The 15,969-nt window shown below is 36.9% G+C and overlaps 1 protein-coding gene and 1 long non-coding RNA gene across 4 annotated transcripts in view; one reads left to right on the top strand and one right to left on the bottom strand.

Moving 5' to 3' along the window:
* The window catches only part of HOOK3 (hook microtubule tethering protein 3), a 107,068-nt gene that overhangs the window by 20,858 nt on the left and 70,241 nt on the right, over positions 1 to 15,969 (bottom strand). For all 3 annotated transcript variants that reach the window (XM_058290076.2, XM_058290077.2, XM_058290078.2), the window contains exons 14-16: positions 12,278 to 12,347; positions 9,449 to 9,589; positions 2,901 to 2,988 (exon numbers count right to left, since the gene is read on the bottom strand). In XM_058290076.2, the coding sequence (XP_058146059.1) occupies positions 2,901 to 2,988; positions 9,449 to 9,589; positions 12,278 to 12,347 (299 nt within the window). The remainder of the gene's footprint in view (positions 1 to 2,900; positions 2,989 to 9,448; positions 9,590 to 12,277; positions 12,348 to 15,969) is intronic.
* The window catches only part of LOC131276605 (uncharacterized), a 110,515-nt gene that overhangs the window by 56,584 nt on the left and 37,962 nt on the right, over positions 1 to 15,969 (top strand). The gene's annotated exons all lie outside the window — the stretch shown is intronic.

Raw genomic sequence — 15,969 nt, 5'->3', positions numbered from 1 at the left:
GTTACACGACTAGTAAAATTAATTTTAACCTTTAGATAACAGACAATAATTATTTAATAGTGGATGCATATGCCAGGTACTGCACAAAAGCATTTCATGTACAATGTCTCATGCAAACCTCACAACGCTGGGTACCATTAGCCCCATCTGGTTGAGAAAGGTGAGGCTGGGGAGAGACTCCGTAGCTTTTGAGTGATGGATCCAAAACTGAAACCCAGTCCTGCCAGACCCCAAAGTCCACACATGGTCTTCACTTCCATGCTTTTATGTTGCAATGTCTCTCCAACAAAGACTTTTACTATCACAATACGTGGCAAAAGGAAGCCAGATTGTGGTAGGCAGCTAGCTTCGAAATAATTTATAAAAGTGAAATAACTATACTGTAAAGACATAGAGCAGGAATGGGATGAGAGAAGAACCAAAAGCAGTCTTCTCTTTGGTTTGAGAATATATTTTAAAATTTCTATATCCTTTCTGTGTCTCAACTGAATTACGTACAAATCAAGTAATATTGGTATATTCATTCTGCATAGATTACCTTGACATAAAATTTCAGTACCATCAACTATGATGGTAGATAATGTATAAAGAAAAAAACTCAACAAAAGAGTACTCAATATCTAGAAATGTATAGGAAGCCATACTTACAATAGCCTTGAGCAGAAACCATGCCAAGAGACAGAGAAGACATATTAGTATGAAGCAAACACAGCAGCCAATAGAAGGAACGATTTAGTAACTCATGAACAGAAGTAAAAGATATGCATTTTTTTTTCAGAAATGTACATTTTTCCTTCTTCTATGGTCTCCTCATCCTGTCTCGTTCTCTGGAGAGTTTTATATACTGTGGCTAGCTCAAATTATCCATGTGACTGGATATAACAATGCTTTGCTGCTTCCATGCTAAAAACAAATGACATAAAAATAATAATAAAAATGTGCAGACCATCCTATCTAAGACTTAAGGTCACATGAAAGGACTGTGCTTTTGATAACAGCAATAGGCAGATATTAGGTTGTTCTTCAGACAGGGTCAATTCCATTTGGCAGGTTGCTCTATGTATTACATATTCCTGAGATGCAACAGGTTAGTGAATGAGAAAAGTAAGACAAAAGCACCAAAAGTATGCTGGGGGGAGGAACCACCTCTCCTATACCACACTATTTATTTCTTCAAACCATCTGGATGCACAGCTTTGGAATAGGAAGGGTTTACCAACTGAATCTTAGAACTCAAATTTCCATTTAGAATAGAGCAAGAATCTCATGACCATCTCGGCATCTCAAATAAGTTGACTAATTTACACAAACAGTACTTTAAAGGTATGCCTTTATAGGCATCTCTCTTCTGAAATATGTTTTCTTAAAGTAATGGTCCACAGCATATTTAATTAATTCAGGGCTGATTACCCCAATGATGCCACAGTGATATGGCAAAATTAATGTTTAAAAAATAAATTCCCTTATTTTTGTTTTGATACAAACATGTAAGAGAATCAAATACTATGATTATCAGTATAAAACTAAGGTTTAGCTGATAATGATGGTTTTCCATTTTCACTTCCTATGTACTATGCCCCTAATAAGAAATTAACACAGTTCTCCTCAAAATTTTAGAAAGCAAAACTAATTAACATTTATCTCAATTTAAAGACCCTAAAGACTTCATCAAATTGAGAAATGTTACCCCTTTGGTTCATCTCTAAGATTCTCTTAATCAGGCTACTAATATTTTAATACACTAATGCTGGTTTCACCTCTGTGATTTAGCAGCTTGAATAAAAGCATGCTTAAAGTAAACTATGACATTATAAACTGGTTCCATTTTAATAAGGAAGTAAGGTAGTTTAAGTAAATCACTAATAAGCTGTTTTTTCATACCGATAAGCTTTTTATGTCTAATATTGGGTTTTAGGTAATGTAGTTGTTTTAACTCCCCTTCTTTGATTCCTTTTGTTTTTATACCTTCTTATAGTAATAAAGCTGAATGGAACTGGATATAGCTATAGTTCTGAGGCTGACTTCCAAAATGACTCAATCAATAGGAACAATCAGTAGATTTATACTTCTAAGGACAGAATTTAGAGCAAATTACACTAGCTGAGGAGAGAGAAAAAAAATCAGCTGGTTGAGGCAAAGACTGATTACTAAAATTTCGTTTTTTCCTTCTTTACACTATTTTTGAATACCTTAAGTCTCAGCTCTATTGCATTTTGTTTATTAAATATAAGGGATTTGCAAATATGGCTTATTTACACTTTTCACCCAAAACTGATGTGACTACTCTGTGCTGTGTAGGCGCTGTCAGATGGTGGGCACACACAGAGATGAAGGAAGACATGGTCCCTGGGCTCAACACACTTACTATATTCTTCTGTGTGGGGGGAAATCAAGTAGGCAGGGCTATGACAAAGATACACAGAGTGCTAAGAAAACATAGAGAGGGTAGGTGAACTTATATTTGTGTGGGGGTAGTGAGAGGGATTCAGAAATGCAGAGATGGCATGATTCTAGGGATGACATTATTTTCTTAATATCAATTTTTATTAAGGGTTTCTACTTGAAAATACTAAGTTTCTACCAGTATTGTATTTATTTTTTGACCACAGAGTAAAACCCTGTATTTCATCTTTGAATACTTAGTTGAGCACATTTAAAATACAAAGCTTCAATTAATTTCTTATGTGATAACTAGTAATGTATTTCTAATTCTCAGCAGGGTACATGTGGAATAGACATGTAAGTCCTATTTTGTAAGGAATGATAGTAAAAGGAAAACACTTTCTTTTCTGTAAATAATGTAATTCTAAATTATTTTGATAGAGACCATCAAATAAAAAATGAAATCCTTTCTCAACATTGTAACTGCTGGACCATGGTTGGTACATATTAAAACTTACATCTTCTGCTTTCGAGCCTTGATCCTGTAAAGATTTTTGCAATTCTTCGACTTGTGACTGTACTTCCAGAAGTCTTTGATTCACCAGCCTAGAAATCAAATGTACATTAATTTTCCAAATACTGAATTAATCATGCCTTTTTCTTTACATCATATTGGTTAGAGAGATAGTATAATTAGCAAAATGAAGCCTCATGTTATAGTAATAGTAGCTCACTTTCCTGATTTTCTTTTTTTATCTTGCTAGACATTTCTCATGTAGTGTTTTAATGGGTACATTTTGTGGAACCAATATACTTACGCCTATCTATTTATCTGAAATTTACTTCAATATATGTTTATAATGACTGGGTCAGGTACTAGGCTCAGCACTAGGAATGAAAACATCTCTATTCTCAGGGGATTTAGTCCAGTAGGATGACACAAATAAAAACAAACAGTTAAAATACAATGGGACAAATAGTTAAACATATTCCTTAGAGGTATACAAAGAATCGATGGTAGCTTGAGGAAGGCAGAACTGTAGCTAAGTTGTGGAGGAGTCAGGATAAGCTTAGTGGAGAGTAGAACAATGAATAGAACACTTAAGTTGTTAAGGGTAAAAAGGGGATTTGGACAGTTCAGTAGGGTACAGTGAATTCAGGAATGGAATGGCCAAAAAATTAGTTATAAGGTAGGCAGAACAGCTAGAAATGAAACCAGAGGAAAAAAGGATTTGTGAAACTAGAATAAACTAGGCAGCCTTTAATAATGTGAATTTCAGGGATCTACCTTCATAAATTCTTTAGGTCATCACGATGCAGCATTCAGTAGACCTTGCTTCCCTAGGTCTTGGGTGAGGTAGAAGGATTGCAAGGGGGAAAACATGAGCATCTAGTGTTTTAGAAAGATCACGTTGGTTTTAGAGTGCAAGATATTATTAAAAAGGTCAAACAGGAGGCAGGAAGACAGGGTAGGAGGTTATTATAATTATTAATACTAAATATGCCTACCTAGAAGTGAACAGAAGCAGGAACACTGAAAAAAGGCAAAAGGAAAGAAAGAATAATACAGGATTTTGATTTGCATAATGGAGAATCATTTGCTGAGGAGGGAAATACAGGAGGAAAAAGTTGAGGAAGGAATATTAAGAATCTGATTTTGTATTTGTTGAAAATGAAGGCCTAGACATGCCTGTCAAGCAGCTAGATACATGAATCTGGAGCACAGAAAGAAGTTTGAGTTGAATGTATAGATTTGGGACTGAAGCTATGAGTATAAACAATATATTCTAGAAAGAATGTGTAGAGTGGAAAAGAAAAATAGAGATGGCACATGGCAGATCACCAATCCAGGGCAGAAAGAGGAACCTCATGCTCAAGAGTAACCAGAGAGTGAAGAGAAACATACAAAAGGAAGGAGGAATTCCTGAGGAAGGAGGAATTCATTAGCAACATTAAATACAGAAGAGACATGAGGAAAGAAAAAGTCTTGGCTGCTCTTAACGGATTGGTCATTTAAGAAGGGACTGGTAGTAGAAGACAGACTGTCATTGACTTAAGTAGAAAATAGGATGAGTTTGGAAAGTTCAGTATAAAATTTAATCAAAAGTTATAAGAAATCATAAAACTTAAAAAAATTGAATCATATCAATAATCGATTTCTTTTTCACATCAAGGAAAAGAAAATTTGGGTCCTTTTTGAATGACAAAAGACTAACTTATCTGAAAATTCATAATCAATTATGGGGACAGAGGTACAAAAATACATTATTAGTGACACTGTAATTTTGTTCAATCTTTTCAGAGAACAATATGAAAATATGTATCAAAAACAATAAAACTATTTCAACTATCCATCTTAAGCCATTTTTGATATTAGTCAATATTGTAAGTCAACTAGAAGGAAGCCACTATAAATATCATAACACAGTCTAAGTTGTTCTTAGAGGAATCTGAAAACTCAAATGATCAGCAATGAGGAATGGACAATCGAGATAGTAATATAACTGTTAAAGTAGTAATTATGTGAATACAAATATATGAAAACATACATGAGAAAAAGTTTGTCTACAAAATAAAGGAGGATTATAATGCCTAACTCATGGGATTGTTTAGAGAATTAAGTGACATAATACATGATGTGTTTATCACAGTACCTGCACACAACCCTACTTAATAAACGTGAATTGTCTCTACTACCTTTCTCCCTCTTCAGGGGTTTAGTTATTTAACACTTTAATCAAAATCTAATTACTGAGAACCCTGCCCTGATCAAGACAGCAGTGTGAAACTCTTCAGGGCTTTATTCCCTGATGGAAGCTTTGAGCAACTAGTAAAAACTGGCAGAAACATTTTTCTGAATGCTCCAGAAAACAGCTAAAGGATTATAGTAAACAGGGTGAGTGCCAAATTAAGAAAAAGGCCATTTAAAAGCAAGGGGATCTTGTGGTGCCCTGGCTGGCCTCTCCTATCCACTCTGGCTCAGCAAGGCACTGGCCCAAGCTCCCAGTGCACGTACTGGGTGCATGTACCTCTGGTAGTGGCCTGAGGGATTTGCTGCCCCAGAACTTGACCTGTTTGTAGAAGCCAACTCTTTGAGCACTCATACTGCACAATGGGGTTAACAGTCAAGTCATGAGCCCTGGGGCAAGGGATTGCTGGCTATAAGATATAGAATGCAGGGAAATGGATGTGGCTCAAGTGACTGGGCTCCTGTCTACCATATAGGAGGTCCAAGGTTTGATTCTGGGGCCTCCTGGTAAAAGGCACGCTGGCCCGTGTGGCGAGCTGGCCTGAGTGGAACGCCTGGCCCATGTGGAGTGATGGCCCGTGCAGGAGTGCTGGCCCATGCAGAGAGCTGGTGCAGCAAGATGATGCAACAAAAAGAGACACAGAGGAGAGACAACAGGAGACACATCAGACCAGGGAGCTGAGGTGGCACAAGAGATTGAGCACTTCTCTCCCACTCTGGAAGGTTTTAGGTTTGGTTGCCGGTGCCACCTAAAGAGAAGACAAGCAGCCACAGAAGGACACAGAGAGCAGATAGTGAGTGCAAAACAGTGGGGGGTGGGGGGGTGGGGGGGTGGTAATAAATAAATAAATCTTAAAAAAAAAAAGATAGAGAGTGCAGTCTTGGGACCATGAAGAAGCTACTTCCTAGGGAAGAGGGGACATTCCTATCCTGGTAAATGGAGGAATTCCTAGGGCTATATGTGCATGCCCAAGACAAAACACATGCATAGAAAGAACCAAGGAGGCCCTGATGCTTTGGCCTGGGGCTCTTTTCTAAACTCATGGTATGGATAATTCCCAAAGAATACTCACACAGGTGATTCTATAAAGACTGGGAAAGGAGTTTTATTTTCCTTCTTCTTCTTCTTTTTTTTTGTTAGCTCCTGACATTCAAGGAAAGCTCTATTATAACAATTGCTGGATACCAGTTTAAAGAACAGATGCCTCAGGGTCTAAATTCCAGTAATAACACATTAAATAACAAACTTCCGTGTTTCAGCAAAAGATTACAAAACATACAAAGAAACAGGAAGTAATGGCCCAGGTAAAGAAGAATACTAAACCATTAGAAACCATCAATGAGAAACACAGGATCTGGGACACTCATAACAAATATTTTAAAATAAAAAATGGTCCTAAATATACTCAAAGAGCTAAAAGAAAACATGGACACAAAGAACTAAAGGAAATCAGGAAAATGATAGATGAACACAAAGAGAATACTGAAATAAAGATGGATATTATGAATAGGAACCAAACAGAGCTGAAGAGCACAGTAACAGAAATAAAAAATTCCCTAGAGGGATTCAACAGCAGATTGGAGTTGGCAGAAGGAAAAATCAGTAAAGTTAAGATAAGACAACTGAAATCATCCAGTCTGAGGAACAGACTGAAACAAGAAAGAAGAAAAGTGAACTAAGTATGAGAAACCAGTGGGATACCATCAAGTACACCAATATATATATTATGGGAATCCCAGAAGGAGTGGAAAGAGAGAAAAGGGCAGAAAGAATAGTCAAAGAAATAATGACTGAAAAATTCCCAAATTTAATTAAGGATATGAATATAGAAATCCAAGATGCTCAATGAATGCCAAATTTGGATAAATCCAAATAGACCCACACTGTGCTGTGTTATAATGAAACTGCTGAATGCCAAAAAAAAAAAAAAAAGAATTTTGAAGGTCACAAGAAGGAATCAACATGTCACATACATAAGGGAGCCTCATCAGCAAGATATGCCGATTTCACCTTGGAAACCATGGAGGCAAGACGGCAGTGGGAAGACCAATTTAAAGAGCTGAAAGCAAAATTTGCCAACCAAGAATTCTGTATATAGTAAAACCATACTTGAAAAATGAGAGAGGAATTATGACCCAGATAAGCAAAAGCTAAGGGACTTCATCATCACTAAACTGACCCTACAAGAAACACTAAAGGGAGTTCTACAGCTTAAAAGTAAAGCACCTTGACAATTGACTGAAGTCAGATGAAGAAATAAAGATTTCTGTTAAAGATAACATGGGAAAACAGAAATAACAGTACTATTTTTTATTTTAACTCCATTTTTTACTCCCTACATGATCTAAAACGCAAATGCACACAATGTGATAATAAAATCAACAGTTTTGGACTCAATGTATAAGCACGTAATTTGTGACAATAAATAAAGGTGGAGGGATGAAGGCATACAGGAACGTAGTTTATATATACTATTGAATTTGTTTAGTTGGTATCAAAGCAAATTAGACTGTTACAGATTTAAGATGTTAAATTTAAACCCCATGGCAACCACAAAGAAAACACCAGAGAATATGCAAATTCACAGAGACAGAAAGTCCTGTACAGGTTACCTGGGGTGAGGAGTAGGGGGAATGGGGAGTTAATACAAAATAAGTCTGGAGTTTCTGTTTGGGATAAAGGGGAAGTCCTTGTAATGGAAAGTGGTGAGGCTACTGCAACAACGTAAATGTGATTAATCCCAATGAATGTCATGCTTGGGAGGGGTTGAGATGGGAAGGTATGTTGTATATGTGTTTCCACAATTTAAAAAAAATTAGAAAAGAGAAACTGAAGAGATAATGACAAGTAAATGCAATCATGATACTGGACAGGATCTAAGGATAAAGGAGAAAAGCTCAAAGGGACATTACTGGGTCATAAGAAAAACTGTAATATAGAATATAAGCTTTATATCAACATTTTTTGAACCTCTTAACTTCACTAAAGTGATTACCTAAGCAAATATCCTTGTTCATAGGAAATGTACATGAAAAGTTATTACCTGTTCAAGGAGTATGTGCGTAACCTGCTCTCAAACGTTCAGAAAAAAGGTAGGCAGACAGACAGATAGATGACAGATTGATATAGCAAAGGTGGCAAAATGTTAATACTGGTGGATCTGGATACCTGAAGAGTGGGGTAAGTTAGATTACAGGGTTTGTGTACTTTGTGCAAGTGTCTTGTGAGTTTGAATAAAAAGTTAAAAAAAAAAGTATAAGTATAGATCAGAGATGGCCACAAACTAAAGATAAGTTATCATTTGTACTGCAATTTAAAACAAACACAAAACTCAAACTGTAAACAGCTGTAAAAAAACAGAGGGGAAGCAGACTTGGCCCAATGGACAAGGCGTCCGCCTACCACATGTGAGGTCCACAGTTCAAACCCCGGGCCTCCTTGACCCGTGTGGAGCTGGCCCATGTGCAGTGCTGATGCACGCAAGGAGTGCTGTGCCACGCAGGGGTGTCCCCCGTGTAGGGGAGCCCCATATGCAAGAAGTGCGCCCTGTAAGGAGAGCCACCCAGCACGAAAGAAAGTACAACCTGCCCAGAATGGTGCTACACACACGGAGAGCTGACACAAGATGATGCAACAAAAAGAAACACAGATTCCCGTGCCACTGATAAGGATAGAAGCGGTCACAGAAGAATATAGAGAATGGACACAGAGAGCAGACAAGTCAGGGAAGGAGGGTAGAGAAATAAATAAATAAATAAATCTTTAAAAAAAAAAACAAGAAGGGGATAAATGTTTATAAACTCGATAGTGACTATAAATTGACACTGGTGTGAAAGACTTTCTGAATTAATGGTCAGGTTTTTTTTTTAATCCTTTGGTTTTAGTGATTACACAAGAAAATTGGTAGGGCTTTGGTATCATTTTGCATGAATAAGTAAAGAAGAGAATGCTATTATAAGGCAGTACAATATTTTTGGGTAAGTCCAAAAGTGGAGAAATGGATTGAAATACTTTAAAAAAGAAATGGAACAGCACATTATCTTTTTTCAAAATACTATTCAGGACATGGCTGTGGCTCAAGCAGTTGAGCTCCCATTTACCACAGGAAGGACCTGGGTTTAAACCTGGTGAAAAAAAAAAGGCATCCCAGACCTGCGTGCAGCACGGAGAGGTGCAGGGCTCAGCGAGGTGAAGTGACTGCGCCAAAAAAAAGAGGATGATGCAACCAGATAGAAAAAAAAATTCAAACCTTTAAGGCAAAGTCAAGGCAAATAGAGAAAACCCAGGGTCAGGGGTTGCTGTTTACATATTCCTACCTATTTTCCGTCTCCAATTCATTCTTGCGTAGATTTGCATCATCTAGAAGGCTTTGTAGTAAAGCAATTTTTTCATTGTCTGAACCCTCTTGGTTGAGTTTTAACATCTTATTTTCATGCTGAAGACGAATAAGTTTTTCCCTGAATAAGCAAAGTAAACGCTGATTGTTTGGTACATGAATACAACGCAGTTATCAAAATCCAGTTATGCATAGTTACAGACTTAGCACATAGAGTAGAAATGAAAAATAAAGAATCTGCAAAGAACTTAGTTCCTATTATAACTTAAGACATTAAATTTCAGGTCTTAGGTATTAGAGCAAATAATCTAAGAAAATGGAGTCTTCAAATATCCTGATACTATGAACGAAATTTCAAAATCCTATTTCCTTTCTGTTTTAAATATTAATATTTAAGCTATGAGTGTATTTATATATTTGTTCACCATCAGGAAACATGCTCTCAAGTAATCTCTTAAAACTTGCCACCACTTACTGCAGGGATAATATAATTGAAGATTAAGCCATTTGAAGATATAATTCATTCTTTCTATAGTGTCATCTTGTAAAGGCCCCGTGCTCCTCACAGAAAAAGAAAAAACAAAAACAAAACAAGAAACAACACACCAAAAAAAAAAAAAGTCTGCTCTTATTGTATAAACACCACATATCTTAAAATGTGCTCATGCTGTTGTTACTCAGAAAAAGCGAGCCAAATTTGTGGCCCAATTTAAACAATTACATAGAATTTGATATATTTTGTATACAGACAACATTGACTTCATCTTATTTTTAGACCCCCATTGTAGGAAAAAAAAGATAAATAAAAACACAATATAGATCATACATAATTCCTCAGTGCAAACTAACTAATGTTGAAATATGGCCTTCTAATTCTATGCATATATATACAAGTGGAAAGATTTTTTTTTTTTTTAAAGATTTATTCATTTATTTAATTTCCCCCCCTCCCCTGGTTGTCTGTTCTTGGTGTCTATTTGCTGCGTCTCGTTTCTTTGTCCGCTTCTGTTGTCGTCAGCGGCACGGGAAGTGTGGGCGGCGCCATTCCTGGGCAGGCTGCTCTTTCTTTTCACGCTGGGCGGCTCTCCTCATGGGCGCACTCCTTGCGTGTGGGGCTCCCCCACGCGGGGGACACCCTTGCGTGGCATGGCACTCCTTGCGCGCATCAGCGCTGCGCATGGCCAGCTCCACACGGGTCAAGGAGGCCCGGGGTTTGAACCGCGGACCTCCCATATGGTAGACGGACGCCCTAACCACTGGGCCAAAGTCCGTTTCCCAGATTTTTAAAAATGGGATCACAAAGTATATGTCACATCGAAACTTGCTCCTTACACTTAAAATATCATGATCTTTTCATATCATTAAATATTTAGTATTCTAAATCACATGTTGATTACACACATAGGTGAATCATTATTTAATCAATACCCAATTATTGGACATTTAGGTTATTAACAATTTTGAGTTCAACATGTTAATGAGGATTAGCTTTACACATATGCCTTTGTGTATGTCCTTGATTTCTTTGGGATTAATTTTCAGAAATATAATTGTATAGACATATTTTTAAGGTAACAGACACATTCTATCAAAATGCTCAAAAGAAAAGTTTTAATCTTATATTCCTAGTGCATAAGATTTCCAATTTTTCCATACCTTTATCATCGGTGAAAATTATTTAAATAATTTTGCCAATTTTAATCTAGAATATTAACCTCCTATCTATGATACATGTTGCAAAATTTTCATATCATTTTGCTAATTTTGTTTTCTTGGTAACTCTTTGGGCATAGAGACTATTTTAATTTGTACTCAAAAAGTCATTTTATTTTTTGAATATTTTATTATTGTTCTTTGCATTATTTTAAAAAGTCAACTGTATTACTTACAAACTTCCTTAAATAGTTTTTTTACACATCCATAAAAAATTGGTAAGTGTTCATTCATTCAATAAATTTTATTTGGTCAATTAGATACATAGAGTACTATATGAGGGAGCAGAAAAGTAAAAGGTATGCTTCCAAAGTTGGTGTTGCATTATACTTCATTTGTTTGTCCTTCTTAAATAAATTTATTCTTAAATAAAGGACAACAGCAAATTAATACTGTTTTCATTTATTCAATAAAGTACTTGAACGCTTATTGCTACTTTATCATTTATCATACCCTTATACAGTAATTATATTATTTGATACCCCAAGGATCTTATGAGGAACCAAGGCCAATGTCTGTTTTAACTAAGGAGCAAACTAGCTCAGTGAATATAAAAGCAATATTCAGTCATTCTCTTCCTTCTGGACACTTGGCATCCCTAACCCCCAATTTTTCATTCTATACATAAAGCAAGGTACATATTATAATAAATGGAATTTTCAAATGCCGTGATTAAATAAAAATTAAGGTATTGAGGGAGGAGTGGTGGAGATGGGGAAATATGTCTTCCTGTCTATTGCACTATATCCTTCCCAGAATCCTTCTTTGTGGTTACTATATAAATCTCAGTGACTACTTGCAGGCTGCTGGCTAAGCAAAACCCTTTTCTGTGGGCCAGGTATTTCCATTGCTAAATGTCTGTTTAGGATATCTAAACATGGCATATTTTAGTTTGCTGTACATGTGAGAAAATGAAGTTAGGCCAGTTGAGAATCCTTCCAATAAGCTGAAAACATGGAAACTTAATATTGAGGTCATGTGGAAAGTGTCAGTAATAAAGGATAAGGAACTGACCCTTTTCATATTGTGGAGGACTAAGTTTTCTGCAGGAATACTGTGCATTGTAGTCACACTGCAAACACCATACTCTACTTACCTGATTTCAGGTGTAACAATCTCCGCTGCCAGACTATCTGAGGACTCCTGACTTCCCAGAGGCATTAGCCCTAAAAATATACAGCGCAAATACAAGGTTAATAGAAAACACTACTATCTCCTTGTTGTTTTTTAAAAAAATCAGTGGAGAAAGAATATTAAAAGGGTGGTAGACTGTTATTGTAATGTCCCTAATTGAATGATGCATTCCTATTATACAAAGGGCCTCCCATGTGTACAATTCCTTCCTGCAATGACTCTAGGCTGGGACGTGTGATTTGCTTTATTCAGCAAGACATTAGCCAATGAGACCCAGAGCATAAGCTTGAAAAGTGTTTGCATATATTGCTCTTCCTTGCTGTCCTGAGAATCACCTCATGAAGAAAACCAGGCTAACATTATGAAAGATGAGACCAAGTGGGGCACAGAGGAGTCATCTCAGCTGAGGCCCTCGGATCAGAGATTGGCAAATACTTTCTCTAAAAGGTCAGAGAGTAAATATTTCAGGCTTTGCAAATGTTGTGTAAATGTGATCTCTGTTTTAACCACTCAACTCTGCTGCTGTAGCACAAACACAGTCATAGACAAGACATAAATGAATGAGTATGTGGCTATATTGTAATAAAACTTCATTTACGAAAACCAGCAGTAGTTGGATTTGGCCCACAGGCAGTAGTTTGCCAACCCCTGCCCTAGATTATCGTCCCATAAAAGCCATTAAATCACTGCACCCTAATAAAGCAATCCCAGGAGACATTAGAAGAAAAATTGTCTACTGAGTCAAACCCCAATTGCTAACCCACCTAATGATAGGTAAATAAAATGGGTGGTTTTTTAAGCCATTAAGTTTTGAGGTGGTTATACAGCACATGAGAATGGTATTCTTGTACTGCTAAACCTTTGGTTGCTTCTAAATTGTTACTATTAAAAACAATGATTTAATTCATTGTCTCATAAATATACTCCAGAGTAAATTCCTAGGACAAAATTGCTAGGTCAAAGAATATGTACATAAAGAAATATTAAAACATATAAGTAGTGGAGTGAGTGGCGCTCTGTGCTTGAGCGCCTGCTTCACATGTACTAGGTCCCAGGTTAAATCCTCAGTACCTCCTAAAAAAACCCAACAACAAAAACAAACAAACATAAAAAAGTCCCCCAAAACCCATTTAGGTAGCAAAGAAACCAAGAGTTTATATAAGGTGGCCTCTCTTTTCTTGATGATATAGGAGCTGAGAGTGAAAGGTATAAAATTTAGGTTAGAGTCTTAAAAATTTGGAAAAAGCTCATTGTGAGTTGTCTACACATATATGAAAGGACTGGCAAGTAGTTGTGAAGGTCCAAATGCAATCAGAAATGATAAATTTTTATGAATAATATGTTCATAGATATATAATTTTCTTTACTTGGTCTTAGTAATTTGGAATAGGGGGAAAAAACCCTTAAGGTTATCTCAACTAGGGTTTGACAAGCTTGATTTAGAAACAAGTCATGAGAATAATGAAAAAAAAATTAGTGGTACAAATATACTTAAAATGGTTGCTATGTAGCTTGGGTGAACCGGAATACTGCTAGCAAAGACTGATCATCAGAGGGGATTAGAAGGAGAAATTTAGTAGATGAGAAGGTTTGGTAGGAGGAATTGGAATGGGAAAAAATGAGACTGCAGTCAGAAGAAAAGGAAAACTCCAGTTTTCAAGTAACTACAGTGTCAAGGGCTGGTGTAACAGTGGAGTAAAGGACTGTGAAACTGTCATCAGCATGGCTCCCTCAGTCCCCTAGCATTATGGCAAGAGAGTGGTGGAAGGGTAAACCTTGAGCTAAGTGCTGGTCCTCTCCTGTGGCAAAGAGAAGCCTTCTACTTGTGATGGAAGTTCCTTAATGGTTGATACCCATCCCATACACGTAGATGAAAAAAATTACTGTTTAGACAGTTTCATTTACTCAAAGAGGTCATCGAAGATTTATACTGAGATAATTTAACAAATGTTTATATGTCATAAAATATGCACAACAGCTTAAAATTTGTACTAATCTTAAGGTCTTAGCACCAACTTTTCACTTTCATCTTAAAGTAAACTTATTATTTTTATTGATACCATTAAAAATAAATGATGAGGCCCAAGATAGTGTAACATACTGTAGTGTACCATTCCCCCCCAAAACTGTTGAATACCTAGCAAAAGCTGGCAGAGCCACCTTCCTTAAAACTCTGGGGAAAAAAGGGTTGTAGTAACTGGAGAAAAGCTGAGTAAAAAAAACACAGCTCTTCAAACAGCAGGAGAAGGTCTCAGTGCCCTTGCTGGCCACGCCCCACCCCTTCCCCAGCCCAGGGTGGGGCAGGAAGCAATCTGTCAGTGTTTCAGAGAGAGAAGAATAAACCTAAGCACACACTGAGGTGTCTGTATGCCAGTGCCGAGCTATTGGGGTGCAGCATGAATGACTGATGAAGGAAACCTATCCCTGGCTTGCCCTCTCAGGACTTGCCCTGCAGGCAGAAGCAGTCTGCTGAAAGCTAAGAACTGTAAGAAGCAATTAAGTAAGGCAGTCTGTGACAAAGGATTATCTGCTTTAAACCATATAACAGTGCACCTGGGAGCGAGTCTATTTCATAGGGAGTAGAGAGGCCATTCAAATCCCTGTAAACAGGGTTATTCCCAATTCCACCAGCAAGCTTAAGTCCCTGACAAGACTCAAGCTCAGAAAAGACTCTGCACTTCACATTTACCTCAGGCTAATCTTCTTGATAGGCAGGTTAAACTCTGAAGGAGAGTATTAGACAATGCAGAGCCAATTTGCAAATACTGTGAAAGAAATTTCTGTATTGGTTTATTTATTTCTGTTAGCTCCTGGCACTCAAGGAAATCTCTGTCGTATCACTAGCTGGATACAAAAATAAGGAACAGACAGCTCAGAGACTCCAAGCCTAGAAGTTAACACTTTGAAGTATTAAAATGTACAGTATGCAATAAAAGATTATGAGGTAAATAAAGAAACTAGAAATTATGGTTCATTTATAGAAACAAGATAAAAACCCAGAAATCATCAATGAAGAAGACCAGACTTGAGATATAACAGGGTTAAAACAACAACAACAAAGATAAAGAACTATAAGCGATAATAAAATTTTTTAAGACATTGTGTCTTTCATTACTGTAAGATCTGTTGTCTTGTATGTACTGTGACATTTTCTTCCGTATATTCTTTCTGTGTTTAATTTTTTTCATTTTATCTTCAAAGAAGCTTTAGGTTACAGAGAAGTCAGAGAATATAGTGGATTCCTATATACCCAGTGCTTTCCCCCTTTTCCACTCTCCCCTATTAATAGCATTGTACATGTGGATGGTACATTTGTTACAACTGATGTACAAATATTGAATCATTGCTACTAACCATGGTCAACAATTTACATTAAGGTTTACATTCTGGACTGCATACTTTTATAGATTTTGATAAAATTTAAAATGGCATGGGGAAGTGGCTGTGGCTCAAGCAATTGAGCTCCCGTTTACTATATGGAGGACCCAGGTTCGATTTCCAGGACCTCCTGGTAAAAAAAAAAAAAAAAAGAAAAAAGGTGTCCCCAGCCTGTGCTGAGTGGAGAAGTGCAGGCCGCCATGTGGCAAAGCGACACACCAAAAAGATGATGATGCAACCAGATAGGAAAAAATAAAATAAAATGGCCTGTATCTG

The sequence above is a fragment of the Dasypus novemcinctus genome, chromosome 29 (assembly GCF_030445035.2).
Source record: "Dasypus novemcinctus isolate mDasNov1 chromosome 29, mDasNov1.1.hap2, whole genome shotgun sequence".
NCBI lineage: Eukaryota > Metazoa > Chordata > Mammalia > Cingulata > Dasypodidae > Dasypus > Dasypus novemcinctus.
The sequence above is the reverse complement of the archived record's forward strand: the minus strand, read 5'-3'. Positions and strand labels throughout refer to the sequence as shown.